The sequence below is a fragment of the Lethenteron reissneri genome, chromosome 32, assembly GCF_015708825.2.
Source record: "Lethenteron reissneri isolate LAM-NWPU_2019-01 chromosome 32, ASM1570882v1, whole genome shotgun sequence".
Lineage (NCBI taxonomy): Eukaryota > Metazoa > Chordata > Hyperoartia > Petromyzontiformes > Petromyzontidae > Lethenteron > Lethenteron reissneri.
In genome coordinates this window covers 11022837-11044649 of record NC_083810.1, presented here as the reverse complement: position 1 = coordinate 11044649, position 21813 = coordinate 11022837, and the positions used below count along the sequence as shown (strand labels likewise).

The 21813-nt window shown below is 46.9% G+C and overlaps 1 protein-coding gene across 1 annotated transcript in view; it reads left to right on the top strand.

The window, feature by feature from the left end:
• The window catches only part of LOC133350028 (transforming growth factor-beta-induced protein ig-h3-like), a 46194-nt gene that overhangs the window by 11527 nt on the left and 12854 nt on the right, over positions 1-21813 (top strand). The window contains 10 exon segments of the mRNA XM_061563986.1: positions 143-307; positions 1248-1394; positions 5435-5576; positions 6850-7062; positions 8582-8719; positions 11060-11208; positions 14603-14739; positions 16184-16314; positions 19614-19747; positions 21213-21315. Of these exon segments, the coding sequence (XP_061419970.1) occupies positions 143-307; positions 1248-1394; positions 5435-5576; positions 6850-7062; positions 8582-8719; positions 11060-11208; positions 14603-14739; positions 16184-16314; positions 19614-19747; positions 21213-21315 (1459 nt within the window).

Sequence of the window (21813 nt, the reverse complement as noted above, 5' to 3'; positions counted from 1 at the left end):
CGAGTAGCACCTGTGAAGGTCGGCAAGGCACGCGACGAGGGTAAGAGTGACCAGCACCACGCCCGGCCGCCTTTGTCTCTCTATAATGACGATATCTTTTACCTGTCCCCAACAAACGCACGCACGCGCACGATGCCTCCAGGAAGTCTTGGACGCGCTGGTCAGCAACGTAAACCGGGAGTTGCGGAATGCCCTCTACTACCACATGGTGAACCGCAGGCTCCTGGCCAGTGACCTCAAGCACAGCAGCACGCTGACCTCCATGTACGAGAAGCTGGGCGTCATGGTCCACCACTACCCCAACGGGGTGAGTGGCAAAACACCACAGCACACCGCGTCAACCCACACGGTTTACCCGCCCGTATTCTTGCACAGGAAAATATTGAGTTTCCAGGTCCATACGGCGCACAGCCGTTTCAATAAGGGCAACAAATACATAGGTCGTGTTTGTCTATTTGTTTGTGTTTATCCCTTGTGATGGGACTTTTTTATGATGAACATTGAGATTTATACGGGCCATGGGGTGACCAATGAGGTCTGACATGGTCTGTAATAAGGTGGGACACTGATAAGGGGTTGACAGCTATGAAACGCGTCCGTGAGAGATGCGGTCACATTCGCAAATGCGATTTGTAACTGAACGGTTCTAAGGCTGCGTCGTGATCACGGATGTTACCCTTCTGGACACGGGCCACATTGCCCCGAGTGGTTTTCACAATCGCTGGAGGTACAAGGCCAGATTGGGAATAAAGGACGATTTACAAAAACATGCAAACGGGTTTTTTTGTGTGTGTGTGCCCTCATCACGGCTTCTCAAGTTTCGGCCGCGAATTAATCATAAACATCCAAAGACAAACGTGTGTTTAAAAGTGAATTGTTCACAGTACGTAGGCTTTCACGACCAATATTATATTTAACAATTGGGAGTTGTTGTTGTTGTTATTTAACGCACGCTGATTCAAGACACCACCGGACCCCGTTGCTTTTAATCCCACGAGATCGCCCGCGGAGTTTCACAACCGCATCTTGCTTTTACATTTTACATTTTAATCAACTGTAGGTAGTTCGTCTATATATATTTTCGTTATCATCGTTAAGAAGCTTTCCAATGTCGATGTTGCGTTTGAGTGTTATAATGCTGCGACGACGACGCCTTTCCAGTGGCGCGTCCGTGCCAGAGAGGTAGCAACGATATGCGAACCAAAACAGAATAAAAAAATTTCACTTGACTTGTCCCTTGCTTGCAGATCATCACCGTGAACTGCGCCCGCCTACTCAAGCCCAACAACCTGGCCACAAACGGCGTGGTGCACGTGATCGACAGGGTCATCGCGCCGCCCTCCACGAACATGCGACAGATCCTCGAGTCGGATGATAACCTGGCCACGCTGCGGGTAAGGGACACCGGGATTCAGGCTGGTGGTCACGGGGTCGAAGCGTTTGGAGTTCTAGAGGAAAACACTCGAATACATCTTCTTGGTTCTTTCGGTAAAGTCACCACGTAGAAGGGAAGTAATAAAATAAAAAAATAAAAAAATATAATAATAATTCTCACGACGTTTCGGCCACGCAAGCAGCCGTCCTCAGGTGAAAACCAGGTCTGTCAGATGCTGTCGCCTCGACAGACCTGGTTTTCACCTGAGGACGGCTGCTTGCGTTGTGGCCGAAACGTCGTGAGAATTATTTTATTATGTTTTATTTTTTATTATTTTATTACTTCCCTTCTACGTGACTTTACCGAAAGAACCAAGAAGATGCATCCTTGCAGTCACAAAAGCTTTAAATCGAAACTCGAATACATGTCACGGGTGACTCGGGAGATCACGTGCACAAGTGCCGGCACCGCTGAGACCCTGGTTCGAACTCGGCCAAGGGTAGTGAATGGATGGAGTCAGTTGCATTAATCGCTTCAAAATATAAATCCACATTGCATTAAATATGGGTTTTTATACAAATTGGCAACATTCTAGCTTTGAGAACTTATACGCATCAGCTTGACTGCTGTGTTACGAACATTCCTTCGCAAATAGGGCATGCGGGAAGGAGTGCCCATAGTGTGGATAAAAATAATGTCATTAGTTCCTTCTGCGTGCAGTTCTATACCACAGCGTGATCCACTATTCTGTCTGGGTTCAAAATAGATTCCTCTTGCAGCAAAATTGAGGGAAAGACTTATTTGAAAATCTTGCAATAGCTGAGCGTGCCCATGAATGGTGCAGCAATGGACACAGTCCGCAGAAGACAAAAATAAGGCAATGTTTGAAGATGTGGAAACTGTATATTAAATGCGTTGCATTATGGGTTGCATGTTTATGGAAAAGGTGTGGCAGCTATACTTCTCGATACAGCCAGGCGCAGTGTAACAGCTGAGGTTATATTCAATTGGAGAGTCTGAGCATTTCATCTCATTCAGGGCGAGCAAAGGAACATTCAAAAACACAGACAGAAATTATTCCGGCACCCTAAAGTAGAACTCACCTGAAAACTACCCTTCAGACGCAGTTGGGCTTTCCTGGAGTAACAAAGAAATTGTTTATCGTTTTTACGCCAGTGATGAAACGTACGTGGCCTCAAGCCGGTGCTTCATGTGGCAGCGAGTTTACAAGAGGCAAAGTTTCACGACGAATAAATATGCTGCGTTCTGCTGCCAATCCCCTTGCGTGTGGCACCCACAGCTGTTGTGCTGTGACGGTCGTGCTGTGACGGTTCCACCTTAAGACGGAAGCTTGTGTTGCCTCCGAAACGTCGTGATTTTTATTTTATTTTTATTTTATTTTACTTTTATTAATTTTAATGTTTTACCTACGTGACTTTACCGAAAAAACCTAAGAATATGAATCCTTGCAGTCACGAAAGCTTCAAATCTAGAATGTTACGATACTTAGAACTTCCCCACTCACGTGTATTGTAAGCCATGGTGATGCAAATCTATTACAATCTACCCATACCAGGGGTCGAGCAGTAGCCCATTGGTAAGCACACACTGTGCTCTGAAACCAACTACCTGAGTTCAATTCCCAGCCGTGGCTAAAATCAGTGGTTATTGTTAAGGAATGTCTTTCGAACGAATCTTGGGTCAACTTCAACCGTAAAGAAATAATTGTATCAACAGTCTTTGTCTACTCTTCGCCGCTTTTTTTATCTGATAAGTAAATAGTCTCATCAGGGCGGAGCAGTGGCAAGCTGTCGAGGGCGCTGCGCTATGAACCCGATGACCTGAACTGAAATCTGAATGACATCTGAAGCAGTCCTGGGCCTCCCTTTATCAACCCACACTGAACCATGCCCGCGACTAACATGACCTGCTGATGCGTTGATTCAGCAACGGATTTATTAATGACTGTACATTGAAAAAAATTGTAACTCCTGAACCATGTTTTAATCATGAGTAAACAGTTTATCTGAACGCGTACTAATGAGAGCTGTTGCATGAGAAAAAATATATATTTAAACGTCAAAAAACGGCATGCCTTAAGAACATCTTGCTTTCCGATAACTAATCGGGTTATCTGAAGGTCACCATCGGCTTGGAAGTTATTTTACTTCTAAAGCCCCGTCTGTTGTTGTGCCAACATTGCTCAAGTGACACGCGAAAAGCACGCGCACAAGCACCCACTAAGAGGCGCGCACGCACGCACGAGCACTTACCACCTACTCTGCGGTAATCTCAAATACGTAATGCAACTTAATAATAATAGAATAATATAACACATTCCTGCGGAAGGAACTGGTAGGAACGTTGGGTTGCTCGGTCAATGGTCAGGATCAACGGCGGCGTGGTGTATTCCGAAAATATGGCCGACTGTGAGGGCGGGCACAAGCCGGCGTGAGTAGATTAAACGTTGAGTTTTATAAGGGCACCACGGGGTGACCAGCCCCTCCCCACCCAGCCCCACCCCTCCCACCCCCCACCCAGCCCCACCCTCCCCACCCAGCCCCTCCCCACCCTCCCCTCCCAACCCCTCCCTACCCTCCTCTCCCCACCCCTCCCCACCCTCCCCTCCCCACCCAGCCCCTCCCCCCCCACCCAGCCCCTCCCTGCACGACGGACGGACGGACACAATAATCCCCTGTGGGCTGGTGGAACCAGGTGGTACCTACCAGTATTAGAAGCTGCGTATCAATGCACTGCTGTAACAAGGCCTCCCCACGCCTTTTGGTCACGAGGGGTTGCTTGACCATACCTTACTATGCCTGGCCAGTGTGGGATGGTGAAGCACAGAGAAGAATAGTCAAGAGAGTAAAATATTTACAAAAATGTGTTTCACCATGATCGCTTGTACACTGAAGTAAGGAGGGGTGCACATCGCCATTGCCACTATGGGACTGCAACAGTGCATGTAGATGTTAACCGCACGTTTCGTAATTATTTTTATAACACACACACTCCCCCGCACACACACACACCCACACACACACTCCCCCGCACACACACACACTCCCCCCCGCACACACACACACTCCCCCACACAAAGATAAAGATCCCCCGTATAGCCTGAACAGACTGTAGGGGCAAGTGCTGTTAGCGAGCACCTATGAAGGCCGGAACGGTACACGAGGGGGTGGGTGGCCAGCACCACGCCCGACCGCCTTTGTCTCCCTAGTGGCGATGTTTACACACCGCACCAGGTACTCATTTAAGGCTGAGTCGACCTAGGGGGGGCCCAGGACCGGTTCAGATAATCGTCACTGGTGTTAGCCGTGAGCGGGAATCGAACCCGGGTCGCCAGGTTCATAGCGCAGCGCGCTAACCGCTACACTACCGCTCCCCCACACACACACTCCCACACACACACACCCCCACACACACACTCCCCCGCACACACACACACTCCCACGCACACACACACACCCGCACACACACCCGCACACACACTCCCCCGCACACACACTCCCACACACACACACTCCCACACACACACACCCCCACACACACACTCCCCCGCACACACACACTCCCACGCACACACACACACCCGCACACACACACACCCGCACACACACTCCCCCGCACACACACACACACTCCCACGCACACACACACACTCCCACGCACACACACACACACCCGCACACACACACACCCGCACACACACACCCACACTCCCCCGCACACACACACACACACTCCCACGCACACACACACACACACACTCCCATGCACACACACACACACCCGCACACACACACACTCACCCACACACACACACTCTCCCGCACACACACACTCCCACGCACACACATACACACACACCCCCCCACACACACACACACACTCCCACACACCCCCACACACACACATCTACACACACTCCCCCGCACACACACACACACCCACACACACACTCCCACACACACACACACACTCCCCCGCACACACACACACACACACTCCCCCACACACACACACCCTCTCCCGCTGAACATTCTCCAGGCTGCAGTGGCAGAGGCTGGCCTGCTGGACGACCTGGAGAAGGACGGCGCCGTCACTTTCTTCGCTCCGACCAACGAGGCCTTCGAGAAGCTCCCCACTGAAGTCCTGCAGAGGATCCTGTCCGATCCCATTGCACTGAAAGGTAGAGGAATCTTGTTAAAAAATAATAATAAAATTACGGGTTTAGTTTGCAGGCCCTTGTCAATGCATGCCTGGGTGAAAACCTCTCCACGCCGTTTTGGCCGTGATGGTTTTTTTGACCATACTTCACCACGCTGGTCAGTGCAGGCTGGTGAAGAGGGTGCGGGGGGGGCACGGGGGGGTCAAGCCCCCCCCCCCCCGCACCCCCCCCCCCCCCCCCCCCCAATAGAGAAGTCAAACTCCAACTATAGTGACCAGGACAGGTTCAGATATTAGCCATGGCTGGGAATCGAACTCAGGGCCAGGGTGCCATTGCTCCACTCCAAAGGTGATGGATGACATTGTTAAAATGCCAAGAACTGCCATCTAGTCTCAGATATCTTCAGGACAAGCGTTGTTAGCAATCACCTGTTCAGGATGCCAACTATAAACACGCGCCGCCTGCGTCGCGGTGGGCGTCAAAAGTTCCCGTGACATTGTTCGAAAATCAGAGAGAGTAGTCACTGTCCAAATTTGCCAGATTTGAAAAATGACCAGCAGATCACTTCAGCCGCTAACAACCACACAGCAACATTGCCCTCGATCCTACCTGCAGACGAAACCCGTCCGTGACAATGACGCGTTCGTGATCGCCGAACGCGATGAAGAGGACGCGAATACCAAACGTGCAAAATTATTATCGTCAATTATTCAGTCTCACTTCTGGATGGCATCTGAGGAGCGCTTGACGTTATAACTGTAAGTTGCGACGATTAATCCAATCAATGTGAAATGATGAGTTAAATACAACAGAAAGATAACCTTCTGTGTGTAAGTGTACATTGTCGGGAAGCCACTTGAGTGATGCACTTTTAGATCGAAAACTAATTTCTTTAGAACAGATTATTTTTGTGTTAAGTTTGGCCCTCCCATTAGCACGGTTGGCTACGTACGGTGCGAAAAAAAGTTCAACGTACACACACGCAATGGGCAGCGATTGGCGGCTGTACGATGAGCAGATCGCACTTTGCCACATTCAAAAAAAGGGCCGACTCGTTCATTCCCCGTTCGTGAACAGCCGTGCCTGCCGTGCCTGCGCTGTTCTTCAAACACACAGCGTCTCCTAAAACATCGAGTAACGTGAGCTTCTCTCGCACCGTGCACAGCCAAACGTGCACATCGAACGACAGCGAGCCGGACGCAACAATGCGTGCAGCGCTCTGCTCGCCTCTCGAACAATGCGTTCACGCGTCTCACCCCCCACCCCTCCCAACACCCCGCATCCACGCGCGCAGCCCTGCTCAACAATCACATGGTGGACAGCCTCCAGTGCTCCGAGGCCGTGCTGAGCAACGCAAATCTCGAGAGTTTGGAGGGGACGCCTCTGACGGTCGGCTGCGACGGCGACAAGCTGACGCTCAACGGCAAGGCCATCGTCACCAAGAAGGATGTGCTAGCACGCAACGGCGTGGTGCACCTCATCGACGATGTTCTAGTGCCCAACTCAGGTTCGTGGAAATTAAATCCCTCCCCCCCTCCACCTCTCCCCCGTTTCGAGCGCTCGGCAAATCGGGTGACTCGTTGCTTCAGAAGTTTTTTTTTTGGGGGGTGGGGGACCGTTAAGTTTTGTTGTTCTCACCCCCCCTTTCCCTCTCCGCCCGGCGGTGGCTGGCTATGTACGGTGAGAAAGAAGTGCAATATACATATGCAGTGTCTTCTTGGTTCTTTCAGTAAAGTCACGTAGAAGGGAAATAATAAAATAATAAAAATAAAACAGAATAAAATAATTCTCACGACGTTTCGGCCACAACGCAAGCAGCCGTCCTCAGGTGGAGAACAGGGCTGTCGAGAAGACAGAGACGGCTGCTTGCGTTGTGGCCGAAACGTCGTGAGAATTATATTTTTATTATTTCCCTTCTACGTGACTTTACCGAAAGAACCAAGAAGATGAATCCCTGCAGTCACGAAAGCTTTAAATCGTAATTCATATGCAGTGTGTCAATAACTAGTGGAGAGTCGCTCTGAGGCAACACGTATTTTTATTGACAAATAATCGCTAACACAAAGGGGGCAACGGCCCCTTACACCCCATACTCCTCTCACTGGCTATTCTAGGCCTTCTTGAGTGAAGCTTGTTGGTCTTCACTGGTATGTAAGCTGGAGCCGAACCTTGCCAGGGGTATGGCTCTGCCCGTGGGCTCTTCTCTTCACGAGGCTCTTGATCTTCGGGTGGATGACGACTGCCTGGACCGTTCAGAGGTCCGGCTTTTATAGTCCGTGGCTTATACGGACCTTCCGTCCTTTGGCTACCGTTCCATCGCCGGTCTTATCCATCGGCCATCATCATCCCCTCTTCGTGATTCGAAGCAATTTTTTTTCTGAAATTAGGAAGCCACTGGAGCTATGCACTTTTGAATCTCGATTGAAAACGCTTTTCTTTAGAAGCTGCTCTTTGCCTGTAGTTTGTTGTCCTTCCCCCGCACCTCCGATTAGCGCGGTTGGCTACGTACGGTGCGAAAGAAGTTCAGCATACATACAGCACATGCATGTGTTTGGACCAAGCTCACTTACTGTTTCAGTAAGTTAGCCCACTGAAAAAAAAAACCCCATCAATAATAATCCATCAAGCCTCTGACAATGTGCATGTTAATACAATTGTTAACAGTTAGGTAAAATAAGTTCATTCAAACGCTTAACAAAGGCGGCCAAAGTGAAATCACCGACTGCAGCGCTGTTTCGCGACAAAATCCATCTTACTTAAGATCGCGTTGCAACGCCGCACTAAAAGTGCCCCGTAAGAAAATAAATGCACGCGGCATGTTTTGCTTACGGTAGTCCGATTACTTTCGCACTTAGCCCCCTCGCGCTCAGAGGCAACAAAATATGTATATTTTTTTTACGACCGCGAGATTAATTGCAAATTTTTTTGTTTAGTTTTGTTCACATATATATTGCTCACTGCACATGTGCGTGGGTTTGACACACCTTGCCACCCGCCCCCCGCCCCTCTACCGCCATCCCCCACAGCCAAGTCCGTGTTTGAGCTGGCCGATTCGGCCGGCGTCACTAGCTTCATCGACATGTTCGCCGAGGCTGGCCTCAAGGGCTCCCTGAAGCCGGGAGAGGCGTACACCCTCCTCGCTCCGAAGAACGAGGCCTTCACCGGTACGCGTGTCCGCGTTGGGCCCCCCCCTCCCCTTCCTCCTCATCCTCCTGCCCGTGCAGGCATTGGCAAGCACCACGGGCAAAACAAAAGGAAAATCTCAACACATTCGTTGACGGCACTGCCTTAAGATGAAACATGCATAATCGATGACCTTTCGGGAAATTGGCTCGTACATACTCATTGTTATTTTATGCGCTTTGTGGAAGAGCCATTGCCTGAAACGTTGCCATTGATGTGTGTATTTGCGACAAATGTGTTATTTTTTATTTTGCAACACTTTGTTTTCATCACCAACATCACCGCTGTTAAGGGTGGTTGCTGTGGTGTAATGGTTAGAACATGTGTACTTGCAACACAGATGTCACCGGTTCGATTCCATCTCCTGGCACGGTATGTGCAACAAGTTTATTCATTCTTCCCCCCACCCCACCCCTCCACCTCTGTCCACCCAGCAGTATGAGTACACCACAGTAACACCACAGTTTTACCATGGTTAGTCATTCGGCAGGGTAAAGTGAGAGTATTCCAACCTCTTCCAAGACGTCTGGCCAGCATTGTCAAGTAGGCCAAACAATTCTCCAAAGGGACTCTCTAAATATCATGTAATGGAGGCACTTTGGACAGCAATGGCATGAGCAAGTTATTGCAAGGCTGTGCCTTTGTCTATCATCATTATTTATATGGTATTTATATATGTTGAATTTCTTTTGAACCGTACGTAGCCAACCGTGATATTCAGAGGTGCGGGGGAAGGACAACAAACTAAACACAATAAGCAGTTTTAAAGACGTGAGTTTTCGATGTCGATTTAAAAAGGGACATTCCGTGATCAGAGACATCGCGTGATTGGCATTGCCCTGGTGCAAGGAATCAAATGGGGGTCCCATATAGATTTCATCCCTTCTGTAGCCCAGAACCCAGGCCCCTATACCCTATGAGACTTGGTGCAGTTGCACCGCTTACACACTCGATAGCTATGCCATTGACTTATACTGAGCGGCACACGATTAAGAACTTGATCTGACAACCGGTTTTGGTTGGTAAGCGATTATAATAACCGATTACTATACATTTGCATATGGACAAAATAGATCAAGCAATACATAACTGGTTGTAATAATAGAAATACGAATAACTATAGAGACAAGAACAGTTGCTCTCAATTTCAAGCAGAGCCATCTGCAATGCCGTGGTCTACAGAATCTTGGTGAAAATGTGAAACAAAAAGACTTGAGACTAAACTGATTGACCTTAGACAATGCAATGACCCTGTAACGCTGTGTTTTTCACATTATACATAGATGGAGGAGCCACATTGGCCCTCGTGTATATTTATTCAATGTTTCCATGGGCTGCGTTTTGGCTGCTCGTTTTTAATTTGCTGTTGTCCGCTGCATGATGCTGATTATCAGTGATGCAGAGAGAATAAACACCATCTGGAGGGGCCATAATAAAACATGTACTGTTGTAAATCCAAATAAATAAAAATACATAATATAATGTGGAGCCCTTTTGTAAATGCAACGCTGGATGAAGGACCTCCCATACTGTGTGAGTCATTGGGGTTGTTTGACCAGAATCAGCATATTTATTTCTACTGGAAGAATCCGATGAGTTATAAAGCTGTTTTTCACAGATGACCAGTAGGAGCACGGGGTAAGCACGTTACAACATGAACAAACAGTACAATAGTAGTGCAAAGTACAGGAGAGGCAGGCAAATCACCCAAAAATATACAAACATGAAACTAAACTATCCCCATCCTACCAGGCAAAGCCCACGGAGGTATGAACTTATTTTTCAGAAGCAACCTGGCCACAAATGATAGCTCAACGAAGTGACTTACCATGTGGAAATGTAAATGATAAGCGTGGGCTGGTGAAGGTGCGGTGGCCAAAAACTGCTTCCCATGTCACTCGCCACCGATGTTCGGCCATGGCCAAGAATGTAATTCACATGCCGGGTTAATCTAAGCCCTCTTACTCATCAGACAATGCAGAGAAGCATGGATAAAAGTAGTGATCATAAACTCTCGGCATGGTCGTCGTCGTCGTTGTTGTTGTTGTTGAGATCAAATCTAGTGTTGCTCTATCGCAATTCGTAAACATTACAACTGATGATTTAAAAAAAATGTACACAATTCATTTTTGCGGATGTAATGACACACACGCATACACGTTGCATCTCGTTGACAAGATTTGATGTCACTGCCATTGCGGTTTGGCGCTTTATTCCACGTTGAGATCGAGCGTCGCCTTTCCAACGGTCGCCTTTCCTGCCGAGCGGCTGAACTGACGAGTTGTTTTTATTTGTTGTTTATTTTTGTTGACCGCGTCAAGACACCACGATCTTCGAGCTGTCCGACGACATCGCGGAGTTGCTCAAGAACCACGTGATCAAGGGGCAGGTCTCGCTGTACCAGCTCTACAACGGCCAGGAGCTCGAGACCCTGGGCGGAAAGAAGATCCGCATCTTCATCTACAGAAAGGTTCGGGGATCACACTGCACCCCCCCCCCCCCCCCCCCACAGTTTCATTTCTGCTGGAGTTGTCCGGGGCTGAGTTACAGAAAATATTTGCCTGCCCCCTCCCCCACCCCCTACTGTCAGGGCTGTGTGAGTGGGGAGTGGCTCATGAGTGGGGGGAGCCTCGATAATATTCCATGAGAATTGAATCCCTGAACAGCATGTTGACCCACAAGAGGCGCGTGAACATTCGATTCCGGACAAAATTGACCTTTAAGCGCTTGTCCATCAATAATATACACGACATTTTTGTTTGTTTGTTCCAACAGCGTCACATTGCAATTGTTTACAATTGCGATGATGATTGCTTGTGTTGCAATCGAAACGTCGTGAGAATTTTTATTGTTTTATATTTATATTATTATTTTCCTTTTACGTGACTTTACCGAAAGAACCAAGAATACGTAAACATCGTGAAGATGAGACTAGCTTCGGTAGACGCTTTATTCTCCGTAGCCCCAACAATGTAGCTGTCCACGCAGGGAAGTGACCGTCTGCACGGGGGCTAATCCTTGTTCCGCTTTTTGTTCTTGAGTTGAAAGTGGAATTCTGTACAAGCATTCAAACATCTTTCAGCGCATCAATCGTGGGTATGGCGATCATAACAACAGGTATCTTTCAATGAGGCAATAGCAGTAGTAGTATTATTATTATTAAAGCACTGTAATGCAGTTCTCCATCAAAAGATGTCCCTAGAAACCAATCATAACTCGTCAATCACTCCATTAAATAACCTTTGCCTGTTCGCCAGGTCAGGCCACTCGCTCTCCAAAACAAACTTCAGAATCAGAATATTTATTTAGACTGAAGGAGGAATCCGATGAGCTATGAAGCTTTTTTCACCGATGTCCAGTAGCTTGCATTTGACAAAGATGAACTGTGTGTGTCCAATGCTCAGATTTCTACGACATTGCTCATATATTTACTAAAATATAATTATTGGACGAACAATTTTCCATAAACTAACAGTATTATAAGTAATGAAAAGGTGACACGAACATGTATAATGAATAAATAGATTCATATGGATGTGTTTTTTTCCCTTTAGAAATACAAATTATTAATATTCTGCTGTGCATCAATCCCAATTGTAACTGTGCTGAATGCAATTTTCCCCACCATCATTTCTTAAATTCCTTACAAAGTTTTGCAGTTCAAACTATCAAATGTCCCATCCAGAAACATTACTCTTGAGCCATATTGGAATATACATCGCCACTTGGTACATGGTACAGCATTGCCATTTTAAAAAAAAAAAAACATTGTATCATGGCATTTGACAAAATTAAATGTTCCTTTTGCAGTGTTTATTTTTAATGAATACCCCGGTAAGGTGTATTCTGTATTTATGGCCCACTGAGAGCCTGTGGAATACAAGACAGAATGCAGCAACAATGCTGAACATTAACACGAATGGGTCTTTCCTGTGTTTCAGAAAAGTCCCTCGGGAAAAAAATCCATCGGAATTTACGATGAGGATGAAAATCCACCTCTTTCAAACCTTTGTTAAATAGAGTAGAGGTTTTTTTGGGTTAGACCGTGTAAATATGTAAATGTGTCTTTAAACCCGCCACCACCCGACACAACCAACTAGTAAGATTTGTCACGTAAACAGAACGTGCCAATTCGTTACTAGTACAGTGTTGGAGAGTAAATCCACAACATTTACAATCTGAGTACGATGTTTTTCGTCAGTAGTTACAACTAGCTTCATCAGGTGACAGCCAGATTTGTGGAGACATCATCTTGTTTCGTTACTTAAATAGAGGGGCAGATGTGATGGCATCACTTGTGAGCACTTCTTGAACGATGTGGGTGGTGGGGGGGATTAATGAATGCGGTGTGCTGTACTAGTAACGAATTGGCACGTTCTGTTTACGTGACCGGTTTTAACGACTCATTCATATTTTTACACGATCTATCCCCAAAAAAACCTGGATTATGGATGATATCGTTCTTGAAAGCCTACATGTGAAACGTTGTCAAATACTTTGTATATCTTAAGCATACTACGGTGTCGCAATACACGAGTTGGTCTGTTTGTTAGTTTACTATACCCCCCCACAATTAGGGTGCCACTCACTATGCAAATGGAAAAGTGAAAGTTTCAGTTTTCTTGGATCGCCCTCCTCCCAATTCGTTGCTTTAAGTGTCAAAGTCAACGGCTGACAATCTCATTCGAAGCTGTTCATATTCACAGGTCGTTCGGTATCCACTCCACGTCTTCTGTGCGTCTATGCCTCGACTACGACTCTAAGCCTCGACTCTAAGCCTCGACTACGACTCACTGCCTCCACTATGACTCTATGCTTCAACTCCGTTGAGCAACCAGAAAGTGTTGAGCGATTGTCTTTAAACTCGCAGTGCCTCGGTTGACTGGCAATGAAATAAACCCAGCAGGCCGTGACCTTAAAAACAATCAATCCAGAATGTTGAGTTGCACCCGAGGCCCTGTGGATGCAAAGTTATTGGTGGTCTTGGACACTTGTTGTGATCCCAAGCTCACGCATGCTACTGCCTACGTATGTATGGGGCCGTCCATAAATGACGTCACGCACCTGGGGGGGGGGGTCAGATATTTGTGACGATATGTGACGAGGGGCGGAGGGGTATTTGAAAAGTGTGACGTCACATAAAAATGCGCAACTTTAGATAAATATAGACAGCACGTTCTACTTAATTTAATAGACGTTTTAATAAATATGTTCTCCTACAACATCAGAGTGCAGCGCCACATTAAATACGCATTACAATGACAATAGTTTAAAGCTATTTGAAGTATGTTTTATTTTTGGGGGGGATGGGGGGGCAGAGCTTTGTGACGTCATATTTAAGGGAGGGGTCTGACTTTTTGTGACGCCGTGCGACGTTGGGGGGGGGGGGGGTCAAAAATCGTCCAAAATCGCGTGACGTCATTTATGGACGGCCCCTATGTCTATCTACGTATGTTGAGCTTCTTTCGCACCGTACGTAATTGGAGGCACGGGGGAAGGACAAGGAGTTAAACGCAAAAGGCAGCGCAGCGCACTGCTCAGTCGTACCTCTTAATTCCGTCGGCACATGCGGCAAATGTTTGACACTCGTGTGAGGAATGATATTAAGCAGCAAAATGTTTCTAGATTTGAAGCTTTCGTGACTGCAAGGATTCATACTCTTAGTTCTTTCGGTAAAGTCACGTGGGTAAAAAATGAAATTAAAATTAATAAAAATAAAAAATAAAAAAAATAAAATCACGACGTTTCGGAGGCAACACAAGCTTCCGTCTTCAGGTGAAACTGTCACAGCAAAATATCTGTATCAGCAAAATGTTGATTGATGGTCATTTAACACCGTCACTCTAACGGGAAATTTCTCGCAGGCAATCTGCATCGAAAACTCTTGCGTCTCCACCATGGGCAAGGAGGGCCGGCTGGGAATCTTGCACGTGATCAACAAACTCATCCAGGTCCCCGTACGCTCGTTTCTCGAGATTCTTCAGGCAGATCGTCGCTTCAGGTGAGCGTGCCATCAGGCACGACTTCGTCTTTCCCTCAATATTATCCCGGGCCGTCGGTCAGGACTGGTGTGCTCGCCACGTGCCGAGTAGAAGCCACAAGCCGCGAGCGGTGGCGAGATGTTAACTACCTCGCCTGGTGTGCAGGAGGCGGTCGGTTCGATCCCGACCCTGACGCCTGCTGTAGATTTAGAGTTTGCATGTCCTCCCCGTGGTCGTATGGATTTTTCTCCAGGTCCTCCGGATTTTCCCTCCGCATTTAGAATCAGCACGCGTTTATAGAGTATTTGGCTGCTGACAATTCCACGTGATAAGCCACTTCGTTGAGCTATCGTTTGTGGCCAGGTCGCTTCTGAAAAAGAGCTACATATCTCAGTGGACCTTACCTGGTAAAATAAAAAATAGTTTAATAATAGTATAGTTTAATAGTATGATGGATGTGGCGTTCTGGGTGCTCAACTATTTTCCGGGTCGCCGATTTGGACATACCCGGCAGAAATGAAGCCCCGTGTATGTGTGTGTGCGCGTGCGATCTATGATTTAATGACCGCGAAGAATGCCAAACTCGCTGGACCACATGCACATCTTGATTAAAACAGTGAAGCGATTACGCTACTGGTTTACCCCCAGTCCCAGTTTAAAGGGGACATTGGCCAAGGCGTGACATTTCACCCGGTGTCTAACACGAATCAAAGAGCAATGCCACACCATGAAGCCATACTCAATTACCACAATCCTTAATTCAACTAGTACAGCATCTCCCAAACCTTCGAGCTCCACTCTTGAGAAAAACAACGGTAGTAGCAGTAGCAGCGTGATGGTGGTGGTGGGAATGCCATATGCATTTTATCTGAATGTGCTGTCTCTGTTAATATATTCTTTCTTTGTACAGCAGCTTGATGCACGTAGGTATTTAGTTGCGAAATGTAATGAAAATTATTATTACTCAAGCTAAACCGATGATATTCTGTTATGCAAAGGGGCTATTTCCTAACACATTGACCTGTTGTATAATTCAATTACAAGGCGGTGTTTGTTATTCACAATGGTGGCACATATTTTTAGCCTCTGCTTATTGTAATAAGTAAATTGAAATTACACGAACCCTGGGCAACAATAATTACGACCAACCATACGTTTGCAATAAAAAACAAAAAGGGGCCCAACCTCCACTTCTTCTTACAGCGGCACGAGCCCTCGACGCTGAGCCCCACGAACAAACGTGAACCTGCAGCCCGTAGTCCAGAGCCATCATTAATCCTGACTGATATTCTAATTAAAACCCCACTGGGAGAGCCGGTTGATCTCCAACCTCCCCGAGCTGTACAAATATGCAGCTGCCGCACATTAACCCCCCGCTAAGTATTCCCAGACTGCGAGAGGCACACAAATGTCTTTCACGTGCGCCGTCTTTTGCTTTTATTTTGTGGCTTTCATCCCCCGCAGCACTCTGGTCGAGCTGATAAAGACCGCGGGGCTCACGGAGAAACTTCGAAGTGGCGGTCGCCTGACTCTCTTCGCTCCAACAAACGAGGCCTTTGCTGCTCTGCCCAAGGCCGAGCTGAACAGGCTAAAGGGTGCGTTTGCCTCGGGTGTGTCTTTCTTTCATCACGAAGCACGTCGTTACGATTTACAACCTCTTCTCTCTCTCTTCCTTGCTCAGCTTTCATGGCTTCAAGAACCTTACTCTTTGCCACCACGCTGTTATTCTCGTGTATCAGTAATGATCGAAAGACGCCGCAAAGACTTCAGCTTGTTGCAATAAAAGGCAAAGGTGGAGACCTGCAATTTCTCAACTCGTGCCATTGCTGGCAGAAGAGTATCTACTAGAGGCAGTTCTAGCCTCCCCCCCCCCCTAGTCTAGAGGGTATTTTAGTAGACTCTTTCACGCTGGCCAACACATCTTGTAAGAGGTGAGAGTAACAACACTTTAACCCATCCACATATCCCGCCGAAAGACTGTGATGTACCAATTTAGACTGCAGGGTGGACAGAGGCAGGATTTAGGACATTTGCAGCATTCTTTCAGCTGTCACGCCAGGAGATTGAACCGGCAGCCCCTGGATTGCAAGTCCAGAGTGCCACTAACCATTACACTACTGTGGCAGACTTCCCTAAACACGAATCAATGCAGAGTTTATATAACCCTAGATTTGAAGCTTTCGTGACTGCAAGGATTCATATTCTTAGAGTTTTTTTTTCGGTAAAGTCACGTAGCTAAAAAAATAAAATTAAAATTAATAAAAGTCAAATAAATAAAAATAGAAAAAAAGAAAAATCACGACGTTTCGGAGGCAACACAAGCCTCCGTCTTCAGGTGGAACCGTCACAGCACGCTTGCTGTATCAAGTAAATGAGAAATTCCAAGAGATACTATCCCGTATATATACTGGTTGAGGGGGGGGGGGGATGAGCCAGTACAGGCCCCCTTTTTATTATTATGGTAAGGTTGGTGCGGCTTGAGACTACGGCTAGTCTACATAACAAAGGACTGAACCTTTTTTTATTTTACTTTTATTAATTTTAATTTTTTACCTACGTGACTTTACCGAAAAAGCCTAAGAATATTTATATAACCCATTTTTTTTGTTAAAGAACCATCCAGCCTTTGTTAATCATGCGTCTTGATGTGAGGTCACATTTAGATACCACACATTGAAAACATTTATATTGTGTTGTTACGTATTGTATTGTCACCAAACTTCACTTTAGCAATGAAAATCAAGTCTTGCACTCCAGCAATGCATGCATTGCTTATTGAGTGTATGCACATTAACCAGCAGGGTGAAGTATGGTCAAACAAACCACGTGACCGTGTGGGGAGGCCATCATTCAACAGTGAACTCACAAAGTTCAGACAATTTAAATAATTAGACGTTACCTTTAGAACTAACGGAATGAAAGCTACAGGACAAATACACACGCAACACAAACAAGGCATTAAAATAGTACAAAAATAATCCACTGTGCGTAACGGTATTTATATTTCCATTGCGTTCAGTAAGGTTAAAGTGTATCACTTTTTGTGACCACAGCAATTTTTGGGGGTGAGGGGGAGGGGTTTAATTGCTGTGGAGATTCGCAGCGCGTTCATTGACCCCCCCACCTCGTCAAAGTGAAAGTAATGCTGACAGGGCGAGTCGCATATTGCCCTGAAATCATAAATATGGAGGAGAGACGCAGAGAAACATTTGTTCCCACTAAAGTTTTATTTTTATTTTCGTGAGCAAATAGTGCCCACGATTTCACAAACACCCTCCGCTTTTGTCTGGCGTGGGCTCGCGAAACTGCCAGAGTTTTACGACCCCCCCACCAAAGTGCTTTGATTGCCAATGCAGACTGGCACTTACCTCGGCTGTGTCGAGTTTGCGCCATTGGCATCGGGCCCCTTCTGCTCATAACGGAATCCTCCATCCGTCACTTCGTTCCCCCCACCCCCACCACCCCCCCCCCCCCCCATCCACCTTTCCCCTCTCGCGGCTGCACCGCCTGCACACTGACTAGCCATGCCACTGACGTCACCGCACGTGGTAGGCGCTTGCCACACCGATCTCCCGCAGCCAACAGTCCTCGCTCTGCCCCAGGGGACCCCTGAAGAAATCGCCGCTTTGTGCAACAGAGTAAAAAAAAAACAGTGAATACAATCCCTCAATTTTCATTTTCACTTAATAACACAACGAAATAAAAAAAAAAACTATTATTTCCCAATTCACGAAATCTTGAGTTTCCTTTAAAAGTGGTTTGTGCGTGGGTAGGAAATCGGAGCACCGGGAGGAAACACAGCAACGCACGTGAAGGCAATGACGCTCAAAAGCTCCGCACAGATTGCTTCACACAACCCACACTTTCTGCACTCCCATCTCCTGGATGAGTGGCAGCCCCAGCGGGTTTGATTCTCACAGATCTGGGCGAAGTCTCAGATCTGGGTTTTTATTGAAAGGAGAAAATACTTACGTTGCGTGAAGGTCATCGTGCACGAAGGTAATTTTAGGGCAACCTTCTTCGGCAATAGTTGCCAAATTCTACGCCATTCATGTTCATGTTCCTGGAGAAAAAATTAATTGGCAGCGACAATTTCCAATGACACGCCATACAATTTCACGAATGTATCAAGGCCTTTAGTTAAACTCTTAAGGCGTTCATTGTGACACCCTAAAGTCAAATTCCCTTAATGTAAGAGAAACATTTTAGTTGAGTGTTGCGCTTAAGCGAAATATCTAAGTTTTTTATACTGGCACCTTTAAAGACATTGCCTAAGGTAAAATAGTACATTTCCCGTAGTGCGTTATACTTAAGGGTGACCCCTAAAGTGTTTAATGTAATCCTGTACACATTCCACCGGTCTGAGCCATGCGTTATGCAATCCAGAGTCCCCAGGGAATTAATTGTGCTGAAGTCAGAACTTAGGGTCAGCAGACACAAGTGACCCAGTCTGAGTTTCCCAAATTTGCCACTGCATATGCGGCTAAAGCAGGTAATTGAACAGTTTATTTTTATGATTATGAACACTTACCAGCAAACTTCAACCACGCTGAATAGCTCCGTGGAGTTTTGATTTGCTTTTTTCGAAAGGCTGCCCAGGGCTCATCGTAGGAGGGGGGGAGCGTGCGATGATTCACCACTGCATATCCCGGACCGCACAATTTGATGAATTGTCACGGGTCAGCGACATGATTTATTTTTTTAAATAGATGTTTGCTCCGTTCATACGATGTTGATTCAGGGTGGCTCAAAGCTGAGAGCCCTGAGCCAGCATCGCTGACATCCTGAGTTCGAATCTGGACAGCTGCACATAATTATTAAACGAGCCTCGGCATCGGCCGAGGAGGGTAAGAAAACTCTGAAACCCCGGGCGTCTGCGTGCGCGTCCCCACAGGCAATCCCAAGGAGCTGGAAGCCCTTCTTAACTTCCACCTGGCTAGCGAGGTGCTCGTGAGCGGAGGCATCGTCGGCGGGGCCAAAAACGTGCTGAGGACCCTGCATGGAGGCCTGCTCGAGATCGAAAGCAGCGTGAGTGCACGTGACCACACGGAGTATGTTTTTAGAGGCGCACGCAGCGACAGGCAAAGAGTCGGAGGGCGCCGCCTGCTTGGGGCTTACGCTGAAGGGCAGCAAGATGAGCGCGTGAATTAGGGAACGTCCATGAGTGAAATGTATCGTCCATAAGTGTTTTGGGGGGGGGGGGGTTCATGTGAAATTGCTTAAAATCATATTTACTTTGCCTCTTAAAGTCTAATCATAGTCTGCCAAAGCGATCGCGTAAATATACAAATGTGTCGCTATACCAGCCACCACCCGACACAGCCAACTAGTAAGGGGGTTGTCACGTAAACAGAACGTAGCCAATTCGTCACTAGTACAGCACTAACCGGTGTGTTGGCGTGCCTTCGTGTTAAACTGAAATATATCGTATTGACTGTGAAGAACGGCAAGAGGGCTTGGGTAGGACATGCCACGGAAAGGGGTGATGGCCAGTGGTGATATGTTAACTACCTCGCCTGGTATGCAGGAGGTTGTGGGTTCGATCCCGACCCTGGTGGCTGTTGTATATTTGAAGTTTGTATGTTCTCCCCGTGGTCGAATGGATTTTTCGTCGGGTCCTCCGGTTTTTCCCTGCCCATTTAGAAACACGCATTCAGAGTAGTTCGCTGCTCTAAATTTCCCCGCGACAAGCCACTTCGTTGAGTTATCATTTGTTATAACCAGGTCGCTTTACCTGGTGAAATAAAAAGTTTAGTTTAGTTTTAGAGGGGCAGCCATGGGAGAAAATATGCCTGAGAGAGGACATCGACTGTGGAAATGGAGTGACGGAATTGTATTGTTTACAAGAGCTAGGCCGATTGTTACATTCCACGTCTGTGAGAGATGGTGGTGGCTTGGGGCAGCCTTCATCCACCAGTGGCTAGATAATAGCTGATGATGACATTGAGGTGGCTTGTGAGTCAGAACGATAAGCTGGCAACTACTGAGGCCCTGGGTCAATCTGGGTGTCATCCGTCCACGTTGAAGTCACACTCTCAAATGTAGCGAAGTGATGATCTCAGCTCCTGCCAAAGATGACTGCAATAATAGCCCATCAAATTAAAATTGGCTTATCACTTAATTTGGTAAATTCCATCTTTATATATAATTATATCAGTTTGACTGCCAAAGTGATAGGCTGCATCCCTAGTGTATGGATTTTTTTAAAGGTCACTTAAATGGATCTCATGAGAAATTATGTGAAATCTACTTATGTGGGCCGCTCTTTAAGATACGCGATTACTCCCCTTTGTAAGCGTTCCCAATGGGATACAACCCATTATATGGTGCCGATAGCACAGTCGGAATACATTTTGGGGAAAGTTTAAACAAGCTAATGAAAAGCCCACCAACTGAGCGCACATCACTATGCACGCCATGAACTACGGGTGGAAGCCATTTTGTTTTATTTGATTGCGAATCGTTTAATTTATTTTACGTCTTACATTTACAGAAAGATGGCTCGTTTCTGGTCAACGGAAAGAAGGTGGTTGAAAGTGATCTCATGGCGACCAGCGGTGCCATCCACATCATCAATGGCGTCCTGACACCAACCTGTAAGCATTCTATTGTACTTGTACACATCTTAGTGTCAGTGCACTGCTAGATGAGGGCCTCCGCATGCCTTGCAGGTTAATGGAGATAGCAAGGCAATCCAATACTTCGCCGTGCTGGACAGTCGCGGTTGGTGAATGTGCAGAGCATAGACAGTACAGCGATGTTCTGCATACTGCCATCTGCTGCCTGCCCACAACGTAGCCCCACAGCTTGACAACAGTAATTCATGGTGGTCACTTATGCAAGCACTATTAAGACTCAGCGCTGCTTAGCTACCAATCACCACCGAAGTCAGGTGCTGTCTGAGTGTAAACGCTCAGTAATCGGCTGAGAACACCTCCCTATATAGTGGACCGCAGAGCTTGGGCGATTACAAGTGCCAGCTCATCGTGTGGCTGCCTTTCAGCTTGTCTGTGGCTCCTTGCGCCTCTGAGTTGTTCTCTATCCCTAATGCTGTACGTGTTACAAGTTGAAATAATTGGTATTTGGGCATAAGT